The following is a 23,743-nucleotide window of genomic DNA, read 5'->3' as shown; positions in this document are numbered from 1 at the left end:
TATAAAAGTTATGCTTTAGCACATTTACCTCTAAATAATTGCTGCTGAAACGCTTGCATTGCCGCAGCAGGTGATGCATTGCCAAGAGCACCGAGATTTGCAGCAGCCGCTGCAGGATTTGTGGCCGTTGCGGCGGCAGCAGCACCCAGATTGGCCAAACCGCCCAACGCCGCCAAATTACCCAGTTGCCCTAAATTTCCCAGATTACCGAGACCGCCTAAACCTGCTAAGTTGTTTAGACCCGGCAAACCAAGAGCACCTAATTGAGCAGCAGCTGCTAAAGCCGCAGCTGAATATTTATCATATTGTTGCTGTTGCTGCTGTTGTTGTTGCTGTTGTTGTTCAGCAGCAGCTCTTTGCTGTTGCTGCTCAGCACGATGATGATCACGCTCACGTTCTCTTTCACGTTCACGATCCCGTTCGCGTTCTCTTTCTCGTTCACGTTCTCTTTCCCGTTCACGTTCTCGTTCACGCTGCTGCTGTTGATGTTGATGCTGGTGTTGTTGCTGCTGCTGGAGTTGATGCTGCTGATGGTGATGCATTTGACTGGGTGTAGGTGTACTAGGACTGGGCTGAGCCTGATGAGACATGGAACCTCGCGATGAACGTGGCGTAGTTGGTGGTGGAGGTGTTGGTTGATTGGTTGGTGGTGGTGTGGGACGCGGCGTGATACTTGGTGTTGGAGTGTGACATTTGGTGGGTATAACCGTTACAGACGGTGGTAGATTAACTAAAGCGGCTGCTGTCGAGGCGGCATGGGCTGCTTGTGGTTGAGATTGATGCGCCGTTTGTTGAGAATGATTCTGGACTTGAGACAACGCAGAACTAGCAGCTACATGAGCATCCACCGGGGAAGGACTGCTTTGACTGGCCAAACGTTGCTCAATTTCTTGTTCTTGTTGCAAGGCCTTAACAAAGGCCTGTTTCAGTCGATTGGTGTGTTCAGCTTTCAATGCTTTCTTAACATTAGTGGTGACGCATTGTTCACAAATAACTTTAGCTTCTTTGTTGCCTAAAATGGACAGGGAAATGTAAATAATTAAAAATCTATTTAATCATTTGTTTAAAAACAAAAATATATGTTTACCTTGTTTCTCCCACTTCCAGACTGGAGTAAAATCAATCTTACATTGAGCACAGCGAAATGGTGGTGCCACTGTATTTGTTTTCTTATTATTTGTCGTTATATAATCGACAACAGTCTCTAAGCCAAGCAGGTAAACAAATTCAGTGTTGCTAGGATTTGGTATAAAATGCATCTCTGGTGGTGGAGGCTTAGGTGGAGGAATCTTTATAAAATATAAGTTAATAATCAGTTTATTCATTATATAGTGCATACTATCAAAACAAATACCTGTAGCAAAGTCTTCTCCAACTGTTTCCTTAAAGCCAATTTAGCAGCCGCTTGCCTTTGTGCGGGTGTTTGTACATCTTCGCGGGAATTTAAGCGTTCATTCTAAAATTTAAAACATATCATATGGTTAATTATTTATATTAAAAGGATTTTATTGCTTTTAATTTACCTTCAACTCATTGTGTTGTTGATTTTGTGTTGACAACGGTGGTGCTGGTGTTATTGATACCGAATTGCTGATGGTGTTAGGTACCTTTGAATTATCCGAAACATTAGGCTGCTGCTTATTTATTTTCATTTATGTATATAGTTTTTGTTTGTTTTGTTAGTTCAATATAAACAATACAAGGCACACAACAATATGACACAAATTGGTTAGTTTTATGAAATTGATAAATGAATCATAGAAAAAAACATGATAAATTTTTTTACATTTAAATAACAATTAGCATATAACATTATTATAAAGATTATTAATATTAAATTACAAACATGTTGCACTATTGTTTTTTTATTAAATTATATTAACCCTTAACATTATTACTTTTTTTAGGTGAGGAATGGGAATAGTGTAGTGTTAAGTAGATTTTAGTGTAAAAGAATGATTGTTATTTATTTTTGTATGTAATTTATCACAAATTAAAATAAATTTAGAAAGAATAATCATTATGTTTTAATGCATTTTAAGAATTGATGATCCTTTTAAAGATAATTTAATTTAAATGGATACTTTATAATGTCCCCTACTACCAGTTGTTTAACTTCGTACATAGCTTTAATTTTATCTATTTTTGCTAGCTTAATGAAGTTTGGGTGAAACATAAAAAGTTGTTATGCAAATAAATATAATGTTGCCTTTGCTTTGATAAAATTCTTATAGCAATGTGATTCTGTGACCATTTTCTGAGCAGGTCACTATGGCTTTAAAGGAATATACATACATATATATATAACTAAATGTAACTCATTCTGGCTTGGTAATGGTTGAAGCCATTTTTGTTGCGACATATAGCTAAAATTATCATGAAATTAATGGTGAGTTATTGACTACTGAAGGATCAAGTTCGTTTGATATTGGCTTTAACATTGGGGTTAGTGTAACCATGACAACAAAACAACAGAATGTGAATCTTAAAGATGTACAAAACTATATTCCTGCAACTAATGATATGCTAACTACAACTAAATACAAAAAAAAAAACTAAATATTTGTAAGTAGATATATGTTTGTAAGTATGAGTATAATGAACAAAAAAAAATAATAATAATAACTTTATGTATATTGTTGTAAGTAAGCGTTGTGTGTATTGTGTATGTATTAGTAATAGATTTGTGTTATAGAAAATGTGATTAAAGGACGGCAGGATTAGAGGAAATGTGTAGAAAGAAACATGTAATAATGGAACAACACAGCGCTTACTGCAACGATCACATTACAACAACTCACATTGCGTGATTTAAGTCCTGATGGTGGAGCCGATGTTGGTGTTATAGTCACTGATGGCGTTATAGTGAGATTCGGTAGATTGGTGCGGGGTGGTAGAGCATTCGAACGGGCTGATGATGATAACGTTGATGAAGATGGTGAGGATGTGGCTTGAATGCTAATTGATGCGGAAGAACCGGGTGTTAGAGTAGCACCACCGGGTAATGCCGAACGTGGTGGAGGCAGTATAGAGTTGTTAGATAAACGATGAGGGGATGATGTCGACCCGGTTGAAGAGGAATTTGTATTCGAGCGGCTATTGGTAGCACTAAAAAGAAAAAAAAAAAACGATTAAATTTATAAGTAATTATTTAAGATTTCATTTCACTTACCTTATGCTGACCGATGATGAGATGTTATTGTTATTGGAACGTGAACTTTTGGTATGTGCTGGCAGAGGTACTGCCGTAGTGGGGGTAACACTTAAGGCTCCCTTCGATGTCAGAGCTGCTGGTATAGCCGCCAGAGGATTTGTGGGCGATACACTGGTCGAGGTGACCACAATATTTTCCTTCATGACATGTTGCGACTGTTTAAGCTTCTTTAGCAACACTAATTTGGTTTCTTCATTGCGTAAATCGTCTCTCAATTTACGCAGCCCTTTTTCGCGCTCTTTCAATTCGGCTGGAGTCAACTCTTTAATGGGTACATAAGGAGGCATTTCCTCGTCATCCGTTTCTGAGTCTATGTTACCATTTTGTTGGCGACCATTCATACGGGCCGGCAATAAGACTATATCAGGAGCCTCTGCATATGACTTGGGTTCGGTGCGTGGTCTCAGAACACGACGTTGAACTTTGTTCTCTTCGTTGCCTGAACTAACTACTCCTAAACCACCAATGCTACTGCCGCCGCCACCACTACCACCAGATGACCCTGTCCCTGATGAGTTGGTACTGGTTTGGGAATTTGTTGTTGTTGCTGCGACTGTTGTAGTTGCTGTGGCCACAACTGTGTTAGCACTTGCCGTGGATGTGTTGTTTAATGTATTTGTATTTGTATTTGTTATTTGATTAGTTGCACTATTACTAGATGGATCTACCGTGGTTATAGTCGTCGATATATTATTTGTAGTCGGTGTGGTATTACCACTTGTATTTGCTATTGCCGTACTACTACTACTACTGCTAGTACTGCTAGTTATACTACTGCTATTATTGCCCAGCCCCGAGGCGGTTGTTGCTGCGGCCGGTGATGTTGCTGTTGGTGGCGGTGGTGCAGGTGTTATAGTCAGTCCAGAGTTTTGTGTAAGTGCTCTCAAATCTCTTACGGTTGTAGGTGTTATAGTTAGAGCCGGATCACGGCCGGTGCCTAAACTTAAGTCGACGACATCGTCGACTTCCATTTTCGCCATTTTCGCGCGTCGCGTCGTTTTGGCTTATGTTGACTTATCTATAAATAGAAAAAGAAATCGAAACAATTGTTTAATTATTTGTAGTGTTTTTTTATTTACTTTTTTTAATTTTAAAAATTATTGTGTTTAATCTTTTTCTAAAAACAAATATAAACGCGAATTAAATTTAAAAATTTTTAAACATAAAAGGGAATAAATAATATTTATCGAATGACAGATAAAATGTCAAGGGTTTCTACGGAAGATATTTTACGAAGTGCGTGGAAAGTATTTTTTTAATAGATTTTTGTAAAGTGGTTTCCTCTTCTTTTTATGTTTTTGTTATTATTCATTTGTTACTTCTTATATTCTGTTTTGTTTTAACATTTTTACAATACTGTCCGAATTTAAAAGAGTGTTTTCATTTAAGGTGTTTTTTAGACTCACTTTCATTGTATGTTAGTACAGAATATTAAAAAAACAATATGAAATCAAAGAAAGTTGAGTTCAAAGTGTTTAAGTCCGACAACAATTTTTTGGTAAATGACTTGCAATTAAGTGAGAACTAATTATCGAAACCAATGGAGGTTAGAGTAAACAGCTGATGCTGTTTAAAATTGCAAGTAACTTCTAAAAAACAATTCGTTCGCCATTCTTTTAATTAAGAAAATATACTTTAAAAACGCTGTTAAACCCACTTTAAAAACAAAACACAACAACTAAAATTTAACATGCCAAACATGTTTATGCTCTCTCAGCTGTGTGTTTTTAATATCCTGCTGCTCTCCTTTGATTGTCGTCGTCATCATCGTCGTCGACGATGTTTTTGTTCTTGTAGCTTTAATATACAACAGCTTGGGCGTACAATTTCGTACTTACGTAGTTACGAGTGCAACCCCCTAGGGAGTACCAGGACTATTTGCTGAGTTGTTGCTGTCTTGTATTGTTTTTGTTATTATTGTAATATTTGGTTTTGTTAAGTTCCGGTTTATATTGCGCTTTTTGTTGTTTCTTTCGTCTTTTTCTTTTTTCTTAATAAATTTTTTCCTTGTTCTAGAACTGGACATGTTTCTTCTTCTTTTTTGTTTGTTTTGTTTTTATATTGTACGTGTTGTTGTGTAAGCAAGTGTGTAAATGTTTATGTATTTAAGAGTCTATGTCAGGATAATAAAATAAAGATTTCCTTCTTGGAATTGTTTGTTCGTTTCTTTTTTTCTGTATATTTATAAAGTTAACTAACTTAACAACAACAATAAAATACTATAGGTAATTAGATTTTTTTATTTGTTTGTTGGTAGTTGTATTATTTATTTCGTTTCTTCGATTTCTTTCCTCTTTTATACTGACCTTGACACTTAAGCAGAAGATAAAAATCAATGTTGGAAATTAATTTTATTTGTTTAGTTTTTATGAGTGTTCTTCATTTTCTTTACAAAATGAAAGTGTAAGTAAAAATGTTTATTAAGGTAAATGAAACAGAAAATTTATATGATTTTAATAAAAAGGTATTTAATATTGTCTTATGGATATTAAATTTATATCTTTAGCGAAATACTTGATAATATATACTTAATAACAGATAATATTTAAAAAAATATTTCGAATGATAATGAGGTCAAAATATAGAAAATTGATTATTCGTATACCTATTAAAAAATAATCTTGCATTGTCATCAAGTGAATTCGCAATTGCCAAATTTAGTTACAAATTTGGTACTAAATTAAAGATTGCAAACGAAAACTTTTCATTATTAAAATATTTGAATAAAAAGACACTAAACTGACAAAATGTATTTATGTTATTTTCATTACTTCTAAATCCACATGTTTTGCAGTAATAAACATAAAATATTGAAAGAAAAGTGGAAAAAGTTCATCGTCATCATCATTAAATTGAAAAGGAGACGAAAAAACACAATATATTTTGCCACCAAATATATAGGGAAAGAGGCAATGAAAATACTATTATAAGAGTTGCCAGTTTATTAAAAATGCGGTTAACTTTCAGATTATGTCATTATGTAAAATTATAGACCAATACCTATAATGCACACAAAATATGTTTCGATTGATATAAAACTAGAATCCTAACTTCCAGATGTTTAATACTATTACTAAAAGTCGGACAATATCGATAAAAGCAGCAACTATGGCAACACTAAACACCATAAAAACAAACAAGTGAACGAACATGAACATTTTTTTGTGTATTTAATATAGTAAAAAAATCGTTTATGAATAAAATAAATGCATGTTGAAGTTAGTGGCACAAAGACCTTGTTGCGTGTAAAAATATTTTAATTCAACTTTTTTCAGTGTGTTTTTTATCAGCTCTTTCTCACTCTAGTTTAAGGAAGGAGTTTTAAAGAATAAAATCATTTATTGTAAAAAATTATTGTTTATTTAATATGAAATTACATACACAGGTCAACAATATTTAAAAAAAGATGAAATTCAGATATCTGGATTCAGAATTTCAAATAAAGGCGTTTTATGTCATATTTGTATAATTAGTAAAGTATAATTTGGACCTCTGGGTTTGAAATTTTTTTGACCTGTATAAAGCCTGCTTTACACGATCACACAAGTAATATGATCTGTCAAAATATTGTGTTGAAGAATACGAATAGGATCGTCTAAACGCAATATGTAATGAAACCATCACACATAGAGTGAGAATGCGCATGGAAAATTTGACAGTCGTATGGTTCTCTTCATTTTTTGAAATGATTCAAAAATCAAGCAGGTTGCATTAAATCAGGGATGTATTTTTATGTAAATACATATAAAAAATGTGAAAAAGTAAACACAAAAAATATAAATCATACGACTTTTATTCTCTTTTTTATTATACGGATGAAATTTCATTTTAGTTTTTCTTTAGACTTTACGTACGTAAAGTGTGATAGTGTGAAGTGCCCTTAATTAATTTCGAGTAAATTTACAATAGCACCAACATTTTTGGCGAATTAAGGAACACATTCCTTTAAAATTTTTTTGTATAGGAAACTTTTTTTTACGAACTTTTGTTGGGTAATAATATGATTTAAAGTGGCAACACTTTAAGGTACGTACACATTTTTTCTAGATACAAGAACATGCCACACCATTAAAGTCAGGCGCACCAACTTAAAATAACAGCTTGTTAAGTTTGTTGTGGAACTCACCACGCGCTTTTCTTTAAAATACACAAAAATGTTTATGTTTTTTCTTCATTTCAATTTTAAATATTTTATGACTATGTTCCGTTTTCGTATTTATATGGCAGGCGGACTGACTGGCTGGATGTTATAAATTATGTTTGGCAGAATGTCTGGCTTAAATTGTCAACGACATCATTACTTTTTCAGTTTTATTTAGTTTTTTCTTTTGCATTTTTTCAGGTTCGTTGTAGATGTAGAGCATGCAGTTGGCCAAGTTTTTAGTAAAAAATAATGGAAATAAAAGAAGAAAATATCGTCACAGCAACAGTTTTAAATATTTAAATTCAGTCTGATTTGTTTTTTTGGAGTCTGCCAAAACGTTACTACGTTAAGTAGAAAGTAGAGGTTGTTGTCGTAGTTCCAAAGTACGTCTACGAGTTTTGTGTATGTTTATAAAAGGGTTGCCGCTGGTTTTGGTTCTTTATTCTTATTTTTCTTAAATTTTAAAAAGTCGGAAACTCAAATTTTCATACAAAATAGACTTAGTTTTTAATTTCGACAAAAATGCTATTGTTTAAATCTGAAAATTTCTGCAATATGACCTAGCAAAAAAAGAGCTTCAAAAGAAGCGAAAAAGAAGTAGAATTTACTCCATGGAAGTACTGAAAGAGACCTGAAGAAATTATGATTTTAACAAAGGCTTGTCATAGGATGGATGTTCTTTTTATTTCATTCCAAATTCACTCCATCTGAAGTCATTCTTAGGAAGTAATTTTTATGTTGTTTTTTATTGGATTGTAGTACTCCCCAGAAAAAAATAATTGATGTCATACTTTACAAATGACATCTTAATCACATCTAAAAATGCTATTATATATTTTTCGCTTTTATAAACCAAATATTTCCTTACAAATGAAAACCCAGTTAAAAGTGAGGAAAGAGATGTAGAAAAGTCACTACAAATAACATATTCCAAGTACATCAAAAATTCTACTTCTTTTTCCTCACTTTTTTTGCTGGGTCTTATTATAGAATAAAACTAATTTGACTTAAATAATGTTAAAATAAATAAAAAAATACACATTTAGCAATTAACTCCAAAAAAATGGGTTTAATTCAAAAAAATTTCAGTACAAATAAATATATCTTCAATTTTAAACAAAATTGGATTCTTTTCGCTTCTTTGGAAGTTAATAAACATTACTTTCACAGAAGGTAAACAAATTCTCTTAGTGTTACTTTTGAAGTGGTGATAAATGTTATTATTTTGGAAGTACTTTGTATTATTTTTGCTGGGAAGTTGTCTAAAATGTCAATAAAGTGAATTCTTATTTGTCTGCTCGATTTTCCGAATGTTTGTTAAAATAAATTTTAAAAATATTTGTAATAAAATTCTCTTTAGTAAAAATAAACAAAGTTCAAATTTATTAACTAGAAACAAAATAAGAAAGAATAAATGCTCATAAATAAGAGAAATACATATTTGACTGGACAATCAATCAATCGAGAACAATTGCAATATTAAGTCGGAGGTCCACACTACGCGTCAAAGAATTACGCGCTTTTCATACCACCTTCGCGTTCTACGCTTCAAGCTACATGCGACGTTTTTTAAGCGTAAATTTTTTGTTTTATTTTTAAAAGACTTCGAGTTTTTCCTTCAGATTTTATATATTTTTTATCATTAAACTCAATTTTATTTTATTAAAATTGATAAATATGATTAAAAAACAATATAAAATGTCAAAATCAGCTGACATGTTCATGCGCCGCTTTTGACGCTTGTAAAAGTAGATTATTTTAAGCATTCTGCGTTTTTGTGCTTGTAACTTTCAGCATACAAATACACTGATTCTACTTTTTGACAGACGCATAGAATGCGAGAAAGCGTAGAACACATGGTGTGTACCTCCAGCTTTATTCTTGGCAACCCTTGTTCGCGCTGCAAACAGAACTCAGACATCAGAGTTTTTTGCAAAATGTTGCTTTATAAACATGGTCGTTGTTTTTATGTTGCATTACTTGTTATTTTGTTTCTTTAGTACAACAATTTTTTCCTGCAGTTATTGCTGTTGGTTTTTGTATTGTTTTAAATGTCTTTTCAATTTACTACTTATGTTGCAAGTTGTTTTTTATTTTTGTTGCCGTTGTCTAAATGTCTGTGTCTCGTTTTTTGTCACATTTAGAAGAGAACAACATTTGCTACTCATGTGTTTAAAGGTAGCAGTTATTCTGCTTACAGTAAAAGACAATGGTTAACATTTTCAAATCATGATTTGATACCTTCTATGGCATTTTCATGTTATTTTCTCTTCTTACATTTTACAAGTTTTACTGCTTTTACTGGCAATCTGATGTGTTTTATTTTATATAGTCAATTCATTCGTATGTAATATTTTTTAAAAGAGTCATCATCATCGTTTTGAATAATATAATAATCGTTGTCATTTAACTATTATTGACGATTTTTATTTAGTTTAAGAGAATATTACAAGTAACATTAATTAAAGTATTTAATTAATATTATCATTATAAAGACCTATCTATATATGTACTACTTCAAACATCCTAGAGATGTAACTTACAATCAGGTTTATATATGTACATTAAGTAGAAACAACTAAATCGACTTTCCTTAATGGTGGCTTTTGCAAAATAATTAGATTTCTTTATAAAACTGGTTGTAAGAAATGTTTTTAATTGAATAATGTTGTTAATGAGTATTAAAACAGGCTTAAATTAAAAATATGTAGATGCAATTTTATTGAATTTAAAATTGGTATTAAATATTGGATTTAATTGACATAAAATATCATCGTCTTTTCTGTTTAAAAGGAATATTTGAAAATTTCAACTATTTTTTTTAACAGCAGAATATCTAATTTGTTAACAATTTAAACATAAAACTATAACTATACAACACCCTGTAAAATACGTTAAAATCATGTTTAAATATTTGTCAACACAGTCAGCTAACGTTTGAATATTTGTTTTTTTTTTGAACAATTGTTTTTTATTAAACAAGTCACGTTTTGCGTAGATTTTTATAAACAAAGTAAAAAATTAAATCAGTTAAATATTGTCCATCAATCACAGAGCGTTCGCTACCTCTCACAGACAATAGCTGCTCTAAATCTTAATTACAGGTGGGAGTTTCTAAAATTAAAATTCTTTAAAAATACCTCAATTTTGAAAACTTTCCATTTTTTTTTATTTTTTAACAATTTTTAAAATTAAATTATTTCAATAAGTTATTGAAAACTACTTTAAATTCTCTAAATTATACATGATTTTTTAGTAAATCTTTTAAATTAAACAATTACATACTTAGTTTTGCAAGTAAACTTACACTTAATTAATGAACAATTAAAATAGTATGACAAAATAAAAATTAATTTTAATTGGTTTTAATTATTTTTTTTTTGTTTTACAAACAATAGCATTATTTTCAATTAATACTAATTAATACTAATACTAATTATTAATTGCTAAATAATGTAAATTTTAACAAATGTACATATATTTTTTTTGTAGCAGAAATTAAAGGATTACAAAATTATTGGAATAATAATGGAGGGTATGCGAACAGAAGTTTAAAGGAATACATTATTGTCATGCAAATAAAAGACAAAAAATGTTTTACGAAAACTTGTATTTAAAAAAATTAATTTGTTCATTCCTCAATCACATGTTATGAATTGTATCTACTAAAGAGTTGTAACAATGATAGTAAACAGATCATTGCTGCAAGTCATAAGTTCATGTTTTCAATGAAAAAAAAAACAATCAAAATCAAAAGAATAAAAACAGTCAAATAATATTAAATTACTTAAAAAAGCGAAATACCCCAAATTTATTTCTTTAAATTTAAAATTCTTTTTGTAAACAAACTGTTTTTATTAAAGTTTTTTGTTTTGGTAAACAGCTGTTTATTTGAGATATCTGTGTTACCACTTTATCGTTTTTTTTATGTCAAAATCGATTGAATTTGTTGTCTATTGTAAATTGGCAACACTAAACTTTCTTACAACATTCGAAAAACATATGAAAAATTGTCGCAGGAATTATATAGAGCTATTGCTCTGTTTATTTGAAATTTTCAAGTTTTTAACAAGACTATGTCTAGTCTAATCTATTAAGCAGTCTATAGACTATTATTCTATATTCTGCATTATTAACTAGTCTGTAAATTGAAACCAATGTAAAGCATGTGAAGAGTACAATGATATTCTAGATTATTTTCTTTGTCCTTACCAGGCTTTTGTCGAAATTGTATACAAATTTCATGAGATATAACATACTTTATGAACTGTTTGGACTTAAGTATCTATAGAAAGCAGAGTTACTGAACATCGGATGATAATACCTTCATATGACACTATATATATGAGGATTTTCTATGTAAGAAAGCGCACAACAGCGCCAATAGTGTAGTGTTCATCCTCCTATCAAACTAATCTAACTAGACGGTGGACTTGGCTATGGTCTATTTACTTTATTTACTTTCTAAATGCACAGGTCAACAACATTATTGAAAGGATTATGATACCGCGAAGAGATCTTTACTTATAAAAATGGATGTGTCATCGGAAAGCGCAAAGTGTCGAATTTAAAATAAATTCTATAACCTCTGCTATATCTAATGTCTTCGTATTTTTTTAAAGACAAATTTATTATTATACTTTCTAGTAAACACTGTTCGATTAGGTCTATGAGTTCCAATTTTTTAAACTTTTTGTACAAACTTCTTGATCTGTGTTGCCTAGACTATGCCCATTTTTTGGGCCAGCGTCCAAAAAATCAAGCTTTGTTCCTATTTTTGTATAATGTAAAATTTTAGAAAAAATATAAATAAAAATTTAAAACAGTAATAATATCCATAAAAAATTACTATTGACTTAAAATATTAAATTTTTCTGCTTCTTCCGAATTCATTATCTTAATGTTTTTGTTGATTGTGGATTCTCACTTATAACTTAGGTTTAATTGGCCAATTACTCTCAGTTTAACTTAGATAATAAGTAACTTTACTCATTACTGAAAAAACAAAACATATATTAAACGAGGTTTAACCAAAGAATGAAGATTATCATTATCAGGAAAATACGCCCTTAGTCAATCTAATAATATCAGTCTATTTGGGAAACATCTGTACTATTAATTGGTAGATTAATAGTTAAATAGTTAAATTAAACATATATTAAACCAGGTTTAACCAAAGAATGAAGATTATTTTTATCAGGAAAACCCACCTTTAGTCAATCTAATAATATCATTGGTAGATTACATTCATTTAAATTGCTGCAAATAAGTCTAAAAGTCATACAACTGTTGTTTATTGAATGCAATAAATTTGTTTATTTCGCATATTTTGTGGTTGATTTAAACAAAATTGCTTATTATACAAGTTCAATAATATTATTATTGTTTTTTTTTCTTTTGTTGTTGTTATAGTAAGTAGTTAACCGTACGGGTGTTTTATTAAATGTTCAAACTGTTTATTTTTGTGTTGTGTTGTGTTTTTTTTTTTTTTTTTTGCTTTTAAACGAATTTAAAAATTGTGTTTAATGAATAAAGGTGGCAATGATGATTGGTGGTGAAATAATTATAACAATAAAATGGTATTTATGTATAAAAAAAGCAAAGTAAATTATTAATAAAGTAGTCAAAAGAAAGAAAAGGGGTAGAATTTTAAACGTGTTAATGAAATTTAAATTAAAACATTTCAGAAACCATTAAGAATAAAAGGAAAAAAACCACTGACAACAAATTAAGATGACAAAATTAGATAGACAAAGAAATGAAAAAGGAAATACAATTGTAATTTTTGTAAATTCAAAAAAATAGCTTCTTATTTTGTTTTTTCTATAAAACAAGAAATAAAGTTTAGAAAAAAAAGAAATCAGCAAAGAAAAAAAAACAACAAAAAACACCTAAAAATACAATAACAAAAACAAAAAAGTTTTCTGTTCAACTACAAGAAGTAAATGTATCTGCGGCGATAACAACGCAAAACCATTCAAATACTCGGTAACTAAGGTTATCTCAACAAAAAAGTACAGTTGTGCAGCAAAACGTAACACATACAAACACATTCATACACTTACACACTTATGCAGATACATATGTATGTACGTTTATATATACATATCTATATATACATACATATATACAACACATTCATCGAAAGAATACATACATACAGACAAACAAACCTATATATTTGTATATAAAAACAGAAGAGAGTGTGAGAAGAGTGACTAGCTGGCTGGCTGGTTGGCAGTTATGGGGTGAATAATATTGTATATAAACAAACACATGTATATATGTAAATATATATGTTCAAGTCTGTTGTATATATGTAAAAAGAAGAAAAAAAAATATTAAAAAAAATCATCAAAAACAACAAAATAATACAACAACGAGACTATAATACAACAAAAACACACTAAGAGACGTTGGTGACGACGTCGTCATCTAGTATGACATCAAAATAATATACACAAAGTATATACTATGTAAACACTTATATACCCAAGTACTTCGTATACATTATATAATATATAACTTATATATAAAAGACTTTTTTTAAGTTCTTCATCCTATATACATACTTGATATACATATTCATATTTTCTTAAAACAAATAACCAGTATATAAGATAATGTACATACTTATCTTATATAATACATAATATATATTATGTAAATAAGTATATGAAGTTATTTATCGGTGTGTATATAAAGATACTGTTGTATATAAGAAACAATTTGATATGTTTATACATACCACAACAACTGCATTGTTAGAGTGAGTAAATACTTGTCTGTCATTATGTATTGCATCTTCTCTAGTATATAAAAAATAATAATAAATAATGCAATTTCGATGGTCACGTTCTAATGAAATTAACTTTTGACATTTCAATGCAATTATCATTATTTCAAGTTGTAAGCGTTGTTTTTGTAATTTAAACAAAAGAAACGTAAGAAAAATATAATTATTATTTTTTACACACTCACAAAATGGGGGACTGATTCGATTTGAAGGTTGTTAAACCATTAATCGTAAAGTGTGTTGAAATTTCTACAATTAATTCGATGGTTAATGTTTACACTATGAACAATTTAGTAATAATTTAAAATATTAATTTTCAATATAAAATTTTAAACTCGATTAATTAGCTGAGTAATTGAGATGGGTTTAAAATTATGTATAAGACGACTCACCACCTTCCCCTCGTTATTTGACTTTGCCGGTCCATGTGCGAGCTCTTTGCTTGAGTACTTAAGTTATCTAAACACTGCTCCTTTGCTTCATAACTTTCGTTTACAAACATTCAGATGGAATGGCCACTGTTAATTCTGTAACAGCAACTAGAGACGTAATCGGTAGACCCAAATACAAATTTAAAGCCAAAGACGAGTTTTTACTGACGTGTTGTGGCAAGTCAGGTAAGTATTTACAGAGGCAAACCAGAGCATATAAATAAGATACCCTACATCCATCACCATTCAAACTATTCATCCGACTCATACGATTATAAACATAAGTGCGGCGTGTTCTGATTCATTTTGTATCTCAGTCATTAGACGTCAACTCATTCTCAATACTTTGCCCCACAGTCAGTTTTCTGAATTTATTGTCAAGATCACCCAAATGTAGATATCACCGTTCATCAATCTTTAATACAACATTCTCTTGAAGAGCTGTCATGTAATAAACTTTCGGGAATTTCAAGTCTTTAATTTCTGATAAAACAACATTAAAACTGTGATACACTGTTGTTAGATCTTACAACGTTGTTAGTAAAATATGAAAATAATGTCTAACAATTGTCAGAACTTAAAATTTTTATTTGGCAACGTTGTCAGAAACAGCATTATTGAAAATGTTGCAAGACAAAATTTGTAAGTTGACACTTTTGTTAAACATTTCCTGCATATTTTACTATCAACTTTGTAAGATCTATCAACCATGGATACATAGCTTTAGATTCTAGGTGGAAGACACCAACTTTTTAAGGTAATGAGATCTAAGATAAAGAATCCCACACAGAGTATGGAAATTATTGCTAAGGCCGCATCCTATGATATAATCTAAATGGTATTAGTTGGAGAAATCTTGATGAATAAATTCAAGCTTTTCAAAGAATACGTACCAAATCACCTATCCATATAACCTGTTTTAGGAATAAAAGAGACATTTTCTAGAACTACTCCATTACAAAAAAAGCTAAAAGTATCCTGGGAATATCCATTAAATCCAAGTTTTGAAAACATAGAAATTCTAAACCAATTTTCCATATTTGTTTGTTTTAAAGAGTATTTAATATTGTTGTTGTATTTATTTGTTGTTTTTAAAACGTGACCCCTTCAAATGATGGAAAAAAGCTTCTTTAAATCTCAGCAAATACGGCAATAAAAACAATACCACCAACAGCCGTCTATAGCAACAACAACAAGAACAATACCAGTATCTACTTTATAAACCATTGGTGGGATATATGTATTTTGGCGACAAGGTATAAATAAATCTTATCACATTTTATATTATGTACAATAAAACAACAACAAAACACAGCTCAAGACCTTTAAAACAAAAAGAAATAATAAAAATAAGAAGAAGTGGAAAATAAACATTTTTTACAAAAAAAAAAGTTTAAAAACATTCCAGTCAAATGATTAAAGCGCACACGTTTGCTAGACGTAAAGAAAAAAAAACAACAAAAGCAACATCTCATCATAAAAACAACAACTTCATGGAATCATAAGTAACAGGAGCGTATAGGAAAATAACTTTAAAGTGTTAGGTCTTAAAAGGATGTCAAAGGAGTTAACAGAGTTATCAAGAAAAAAATATTTATTTAATATGCTAAACAAGTTAATAAATGTAATTAATAATTAAGTAACTTTATGGGTGATGTGTAGTACACATACATGCTAACACATCCTTTTGGCATTTCACAAGTAAAGAATTAATTCTCTTATATTATTCAAGTTTCAATTGTATAAACGTTTCCAAATTCATACGTCACTGGTAGTTACATGAAAAATTAAATATTTTTTTATAAACGGGATAAGGAGACAAACACAAACCCCTACACATGATTCCTCTTTATGGTTACAAATGTGGAAGGAAGCAACACCATTAATTTTGTTTTAACAAATAGACAAAAGTTGAGTTTGCTAACGAAAACAAGTAAGTATGTATGAGTAAGTGCAGCCATTGAAAGAAAGAGGAGATTTGTCGAGAGTTTGAATGGTTTGTTAAATGCACGAGTGTTTGGGTATTGAGAACATAAATAATAAAAAAAGAAACCCTTACACAACATCATGAATAAAATGAAAAATTAGTGGTAATACAGTTGTGGGGAAATAAGAAGAGTTTTGCTAAACAGGCGTCATCTAAAAGATACAAAAAAAGTTTACTTTTTGCTGCTCTTAATGTAAAGAAATGTAAAAGAAGAAAATTAAAAAAAAACACTAAATAAGTAAACAGCAAACAAATATGTACAATAAGCAATTCAAAAGCATAAAGAAATTGAAATTAAGAAAAAAAAAAACACCATTAACATTGAGAGATGAAGACAAACACGTAATTAAAAAAAATAAAAAAACAACGTACAGTTGTTTATTTGCATTCTCACATGCATATATGCACCCTGCAGTTTATAAGGTGTTAATAAGTAACTTTTCCTACAAAATTCGGCGAAATTCAGCAAAAACAGAAGTTACAGTTGTAAAGATCGTTAATTTTGGATTAAAGATATACTCAACGACAGACTACATAGACTACTGAGGCAACTTGTCAATAACATATGACCGAAATATGATTGACTCAGATTAATTGTACAAATTTGTAGTAACTGGCAGAATTATTCCAATATTTTTTATTAGTTATTTCCACCTGGTGCATCTCTGTCCCTATTTGATCTTTTTCAACAACTAGATAAGCTTATAAGCTTACTCACCACTGCCCCATTGTGCTTCTTACACGCATATGACAATTTACGTATGTGTAATTTCCGGTCCAGTATACGTAAACTATGATCAAATACTTGAGCTATCTCATCTTTTGTCATAGAAGTCTCGTCAGTGATTGACAGGTGTCATGAGTCAAACTCAATCTAACCCCGACAATAGTAAGGCAATGGTGGGTCGATTGAAGGGGCAGACCCAAAATCAGGTAAAAACGCCCTATCTATTAAGAATGATGAGGAATGCTCTGCACCTGCAAACATTGTAATCATCTAAAGGCCTACCCCGGAAGATGGCTCCAGTTTTTCGGCAACAGAACTTAGGGGACGTGAATTGTGTTTCGAACACACAGTTCTATATTTAATTATCAGACATATTTCAGAGGGCGGAAGGACCTGCTGTGATAAGTTAAGTTCGTCTACAGCAAACTTCAGCACACTCAACCATGAAGAAATATCGCCGATAAATTAATGATTAAGGTATTACAACTCCACATTGTCATTCCGAAATCTCCACAGATACAACTCAGAATATCTTCCGTCCATTAGATACAAGTACCTGCTGTGATAAGTTAAGTTCATCTACAGCAAACTTCAGCACACTCAACCATGAAGGAATATCGCCGATAAATTGAAGATTAAGGTATTACAACTTCACATTGTCATTCCGACATCTCCACAGATACAACTCAGAATCTCTTCCGTCCATCAGATACAAGTACATATCACTCCTACACATACCAAATCTTTGATCTATCAGCTCATTCCTAAAAATTATTAGCGTTTAGAGAAACTTATCTCAAAAATGTATATTTCACCGTGCATTAATGTTTTTAACAAATATCACCTCTCGCGATTTTGGGTTTAAACCACAGCCACTACGTGGATCGAGAATTAACTTCAACCAAATGACCAGCCAAGACATAGTCCTGGTAATCCGTATTACCAGATTATGTGGTGCCCTGGTTCGATCCCATGGAAAGCCCGAGGATACATTTGACGCCAACAGTTTATGGTACCGGCCGACTAGAGATACTGGTAGCGCCTCTTTACCCCGGGATTGCAATATACCAAGTGATAATTCCGATAAAACCCATTAAATAAAGAACTAGTTCTATAGCAAATGCCTAGTTACGAGTTAGTAGTAATTGATTCTCAAGGGGTCATAGGCTTAGAAAGACTGATGAAGTGAGTTTAGAATCATGGTTGTGAGTTTAGAATCATGGTTTATCATCGGTATTGAGGATTGAAAGTGTGTTATATTTCACTTTCAATCCTCACATGAAAAATAAGAAGAACATGTTATAAAAATACTAGGTATTGGCTCTTAATTATAATTACTAATCTTACAACATTCATTTCAATGACTAATACATATCGTCTGGGTTACATAATCTGATCTCTTTAATAATGTTTTATATAAATAATTTATAATAGATTAGTCCTATTGTCTGTGAAGCTATAGAAACCGCATACGCATTTTCATATGATTTACAAAGACTATTTTTTCTTATTACATACTTGTAAGCGTTTGTGGTAAGCACTTGTCTCGAATGACATTACCGTGTCAAAATAATGACTTGAAATTAAATTGTGTAAATAATTTTTCGCCGTTTAACCACTTACATAGTAATGAAAGTTTTTACTGGGGTGCAAGCTATATAGATCAAATGTCCAGCCGCGAATCATTAGCAATTGGCTAGAAAATTAATGTAGCTAAAAGGTAACAGTCATATATTTCGGATCATTTAAATCTATAAAAAAATTTAATTATCAGGTGATATTAAATTTCAAAAATTTCTGATGAAACAGCGTACGTTTTTATCTACATACATCACTGAATCATATAACTCATCTTAACAGATCAATTTGTTATTCGAAGTACATTGTTAAGGACAAACTTTAATTGTAATTATTGATGATTCCCAGTACTGTGTAGTATAGTATAAAGTATAATAGAAATGTCAAAAATGACTTTGTGAAATTAGTTCAATGAACTGCAGGGTACTGAACAGATGAACATAAATATGTATATAGTTAGGTATAAATGATAAATTCAATATGTACAGTAGAATGCAAAATGAACAGAAAATCTTTTCGATTTTGTTCAATAAAAGTGCTTATTAATCGAATTATTTTAAATTTATTCGTTATTTCGTTATTTTCATAAATACATGCATATTTTGAAAATAAACTTTTATTTTTTGTATCACAGCATCATCAATATTCTACTGTACTTATATATGTACATGTGTGTATAAATGTATATAAATAAAAATATGTGTATATTTTTATTTATTTATTTTTTATTTAAAGATATTTTTTGCTATTTTAAATGTGTTTTATTATATTTTGTTATTTTTTTTTCTTCTTTTTTTTGTTGTAGTTGTTCTTATTTATTTATCTGTGTAAAACTCAAAACAAAGCAATATTAAGTAAAAAATAAAGTGTATATTAATTGAAAGAAACAAAAAAAAATTAAAAATAAAAGAATAAAACAAAATAGAAAGAAATAGGTTAGTAACATGCTACGTCTACACATGTATGTATGTTTATATGTATTTTTAAATATATTCATATATTCGCACAATATATTATTTATGTACATTTTTTTTCTGTTTTTATAAATAGTTGAGATTAAGTTATATTTGAAAAAAAATTGAAAACTAATTTGCATATTTATATTTAAACAATTTCTTTTATGCCTAAACGTGTTTTAATTTATGTTTTCATTTAAAAAAAATATTTCCATTTAACGATAGCGTATAATTATAAACTGGTGTTGGCCACCAAGGAAAAAATATAAAAATAATAATTTAAAAAAAAAAATTGTTTTATAATTAGTTGATTATGTAGACTAATCTTAAAGATCGCATTTCAGATTGATCCCAGCAAATGTTCGGTAGTATCTTTTACTCACACAACTACTTAGTTTTCAATATACCATATACATTACTTATAAGTATGTACTCTTATAACGACTTGCATATAATCAGATACGTCAGTACTTTGTTTTGAGTTTTAATCCTAGCGATCTGGAATGCGAAAACAAGATCATATCGTGCTAGGCTTTTTGCGAGACAATTTATGTCGTTGATATTTAAACTTATGAAACTGTATAGGATACTATTTCAGGGTAAAGAGAGTCGAATATAGACCTCACTAGAAAGGACGGGTAATAGGCCATTTTTTACTATTATAGCAAGATCTCTGAAAGATACCATGACACTTTCAACCAACCCAAGCTACTTATGGTATTGACCAAGTTGTATTCTTAGGATTATATCGAATTTAACGACTCCTTAAACTAATAGAGATAGCACATAGATCGAATACTATTGGAAGATGAAAATGAACCAAATATTTTCTGAATATACGCTCATTAGGAGAACATTATAGTGTGAAATCAGGTGTAAATTGTTAAGGACCACATGTACACCATATATGTACGTAGTTATCACTATTTTAAATGATCTCAATTTGACACTGTGTAGCAATAGTATTTAAAGAATTTTAACCAAAGTATTTTTTTTGTTTAAACTTCGAATACATTTGGTGAACTATGGATGGATGACCATTATGACAACGACAACTACGAACGAAATGCTGGTAAAATTGGAATGAGTAGTAGATAGGATAATAACAAAAACTACAACAATTCCAAAACAAAAATATGAAAAAAACAACTAACGAAAGAGGCTATAGAGGGTGAAAGGAAAGGATGGATACATGAATGAACATATTTGGATGGATAGATGTTTGGTTGGTTGGCTGGCTGGCTGAATGGATTACAGAGGATAAAGAGATGTCTGATGCCTGGGAAAATCAACCTAAAGAGGTGCGGTGTATACTACGTAATACTGTCAGTGTGTAAAGTGGGTAGAATTTTTGGGTTGCAAGGTGGCCGAAAATGTAAAGCGTGTTGATAGTTAGGATAGGTGTGTGTGTGTATTTGTGTACAATGAATACATACATATAAAACATATTTATGTTGCAAGTTTTTAGTAAGTGTGTATAAGTTGTATTATGAAAGCATATTGCATGTTATTTCTATATGTATGTGTGTATGTAAATATGTATTCATGAATTGTATGGATTTGTATTGAAGTTGTGTATGTAGTAGGAAAATAGATTTTGTTACCAGAATGCGAAATTTACAAATATTGCATTCAAATTTTGTAGTTATGTAAAGAGATATAAATAGAGTATATTTGGTTAAACTTACACGCAATAAAGACAACAACAACAGCAACACAATAAAATGTATCTAAGGATGGATGAGAGAAACACCGTCATGAACAACCACTACATACATACATATGTATATATTCGTATACATATACAAATATAGAGTTACTTAAACAAATAAATATGTTTAAATATTTTAATTTAAATCGAAATATAACTAAAATTAAAGAAATTATATTTTTATAATTTTGTAAAAATGAAATTCAGCAAGTTTTTCATTTACGATTTACACATTTCATTATATTTATGAAATTTGACATTAAATACAAAATTTCAATACATTTACGACATTATGTAATTTAATGAAACAAGCTTTTCGTTTTATTGAATCCAAAGATTCAAACGTTTCATTATATTAATGAATTTTTCTTTATTACTTTATTGATATTTATGCATTTGGTATTATTGACAAAATTTCATTATATTTACATCTTGTAGTTAAATGATATAATCTTTTCATTTTACTGAGCACAGACATTCAAATGTTTCATTATATTAATGAAATTATCTTTACTGGTTTAATGACATTTAAACATTTGCTATAAATGATAAAATTTCATTATGAGAAGCAATTGCGACCAAATTTCATCATGCAACAACTTTTTCATTTTATTGAAAACGTAGATTCTAACGTATCATTATAGTAATGAAATTTGTATCATTAATTTAATGATATTTATGAAACTTCATTGTATTTATGATATATTGGTGTTAGGTCAAAGACATATTGCGTATTTCAAATGACGCTAACAACGGCGAAAGAAATTATATCTAAAATCCACTCTTAAAACTGAAAATATTGTACAAATAATTATTTCAAATGTGAAATTTGTTTTCTTTTGATTTTCTTAAAATGTAATTATTAAAGATTTGCTAAGGTATAAAGTAACATAAAGTAACATTTTAATGTAACTATGGGAAACAGTATGTACATTACTTTTTTTATACATCTGTATGTATTAAAACATTACTATAGTTATGTAAATATCTTAACGACTATACAACTACAACATTTAAACCAGTATCTAGCAACCTAGTTGTTTCGAGTGACAATTCTCATTTTTCTAATGATTTTAACTTTCAATATATATAACAAAATAATAAAGACAGAACAATAAAGTAAAAATTGTCCCCTAAATAGATTACCAATGATATGTTAAGTAATCCATTACACTTATTTATAAATTGTAATAGATATTTGTGAAATTAAAGAGGGATTCTTTGACAACTTGTAAAACTGCTGAGTATATGTATCTAATATGAATGTTTGAAAACATCAAGTTTGTTGTAGAAATAGTTTAACGATATACACAAATACTCTAGTAAAAACTAACACAATGACAGATATTATCTGTGTATTTACAGATACAAAACAACAACATCAAATAGCAACCAACAACTATACAACAACAACCGACTAAACTAAACAACAAACTAACTGACTATTTAGACATCCCTGAGTTGTTGCACAAAACATATAAATGGTTACCAAACGAGAACAATAGTGCAACACATCTCTAACAGAGAAAAACACAAACACACATGATGTTGATAATAATGTTGACGACGACGATGCTGGTAGTGAGTGAGTGAGTGAGAGTGCGAGTTGGTGGAGATGATGTTGGTGATGGCAGCATACGAATACATTTTCCATTTTGGTTGCACTTTACTATTTAACTTGTACCGAGATGCACTTTAAAGTATCATTTCAATTTAAAAAAAACGAAATGATACTTTACGAATTAAACTGATACGAGTATGTTTCAGGTTCTAAATCAATAAAGAGGTTTTTCCAAAATAACTTAAATTCCTTAAATACAAGTCTTAATAAAAAAAAACTCGTAAACATTTGCATGGAAATCCATTAAGATATTGAATGTATAGATAACGATTCCAATATGTATTTGAACATACTGTTACAGCTCTGCCTAATCGATAAGTTTAGATATCAATATAGTTATATGAAGGATATTTATTTATATTATTTATATGTACACTAAAACCATGTACATACATATATTTATGCATGTGCATATGAACAATGAAATAGAAACACATAAAACACTGTTCATTCAACTAGAACTGAGCTAAAACTGAACTAGAATTGAACTAGAACTGAAATAGAACTGAACTAGAACTGAACTAGAACTGAACTAGAACTGAACTAGAACTGAACTAGAACTGAACTAGAACTGAACT

The 23,743-nt window shown here is 29.9% G+C and overlaps 1 protein-coding gene across 4 annotated transcripts in view; it reads right to left on the bottom strand.

The window, feature by feature from the left end:
* Positions 1–23,743, bottom strand: part of LOC111683459 (mucin-5AC) — a 62,380-nt gene that overhangs the window by 1,104 nt on the left and 37,533 nt on the right. For 3 of the 4 annotated variants that reach the window (XM_046951034.1, XM_046951033.1, XM_023445529.2), the window contains 6 exons: positions 3,173–4,232; positions 2,802–3,108; positions 1,524–1,634; positions 1,355–1,456; positions 1,088–1,289; positions 29–1,012 (listed from right to left, as the gene is read on the bottom strand). In XM_046951034.1, the coding sequence (XP_046806990.1) occupies positions 29–1,012; positions 1,088–1,289; positions 1,355–1,456; positions 1,524–1,634; positions 2,802–3,108; positions 3,173–4,194 (2,728 nt within the window). In that variant the 5' untranslated portion in view covers positions 4,195–4,232. The remainder of the gene's footprint in view (positions 1–28; positions 1,013–1,087; positions 1,290–1,354; positions 1,457–1,523; positions 1,635–2,801; positions 3,109–3,172; positions 4,233–23,743) is intronic. The other variant, XM_046951035.1, reaches the window with a different exon arrangement.

The sequence above is a fragment of the Lucilia cuprina genome, chromosome 5 (assembly GCF_022045245.1).
Source record: "Lucilia cuprina isolate Lc7/37 chromosome 5, ASM2204524v1, whole genome shotgun sequence".
In the NCBI taxonomy this organism is placed as follows: Eukaryota; Metazoa; Arthropoda; class Insecta; order Diptera; family Calliphoridae; genus Lucilia; species Lucilia cuprina.
The sequence above is the reverse complement of the archived record's forward strand: the minus strand, read 5'-3'. Positions and strand labels throughout refer to the sequence as shown.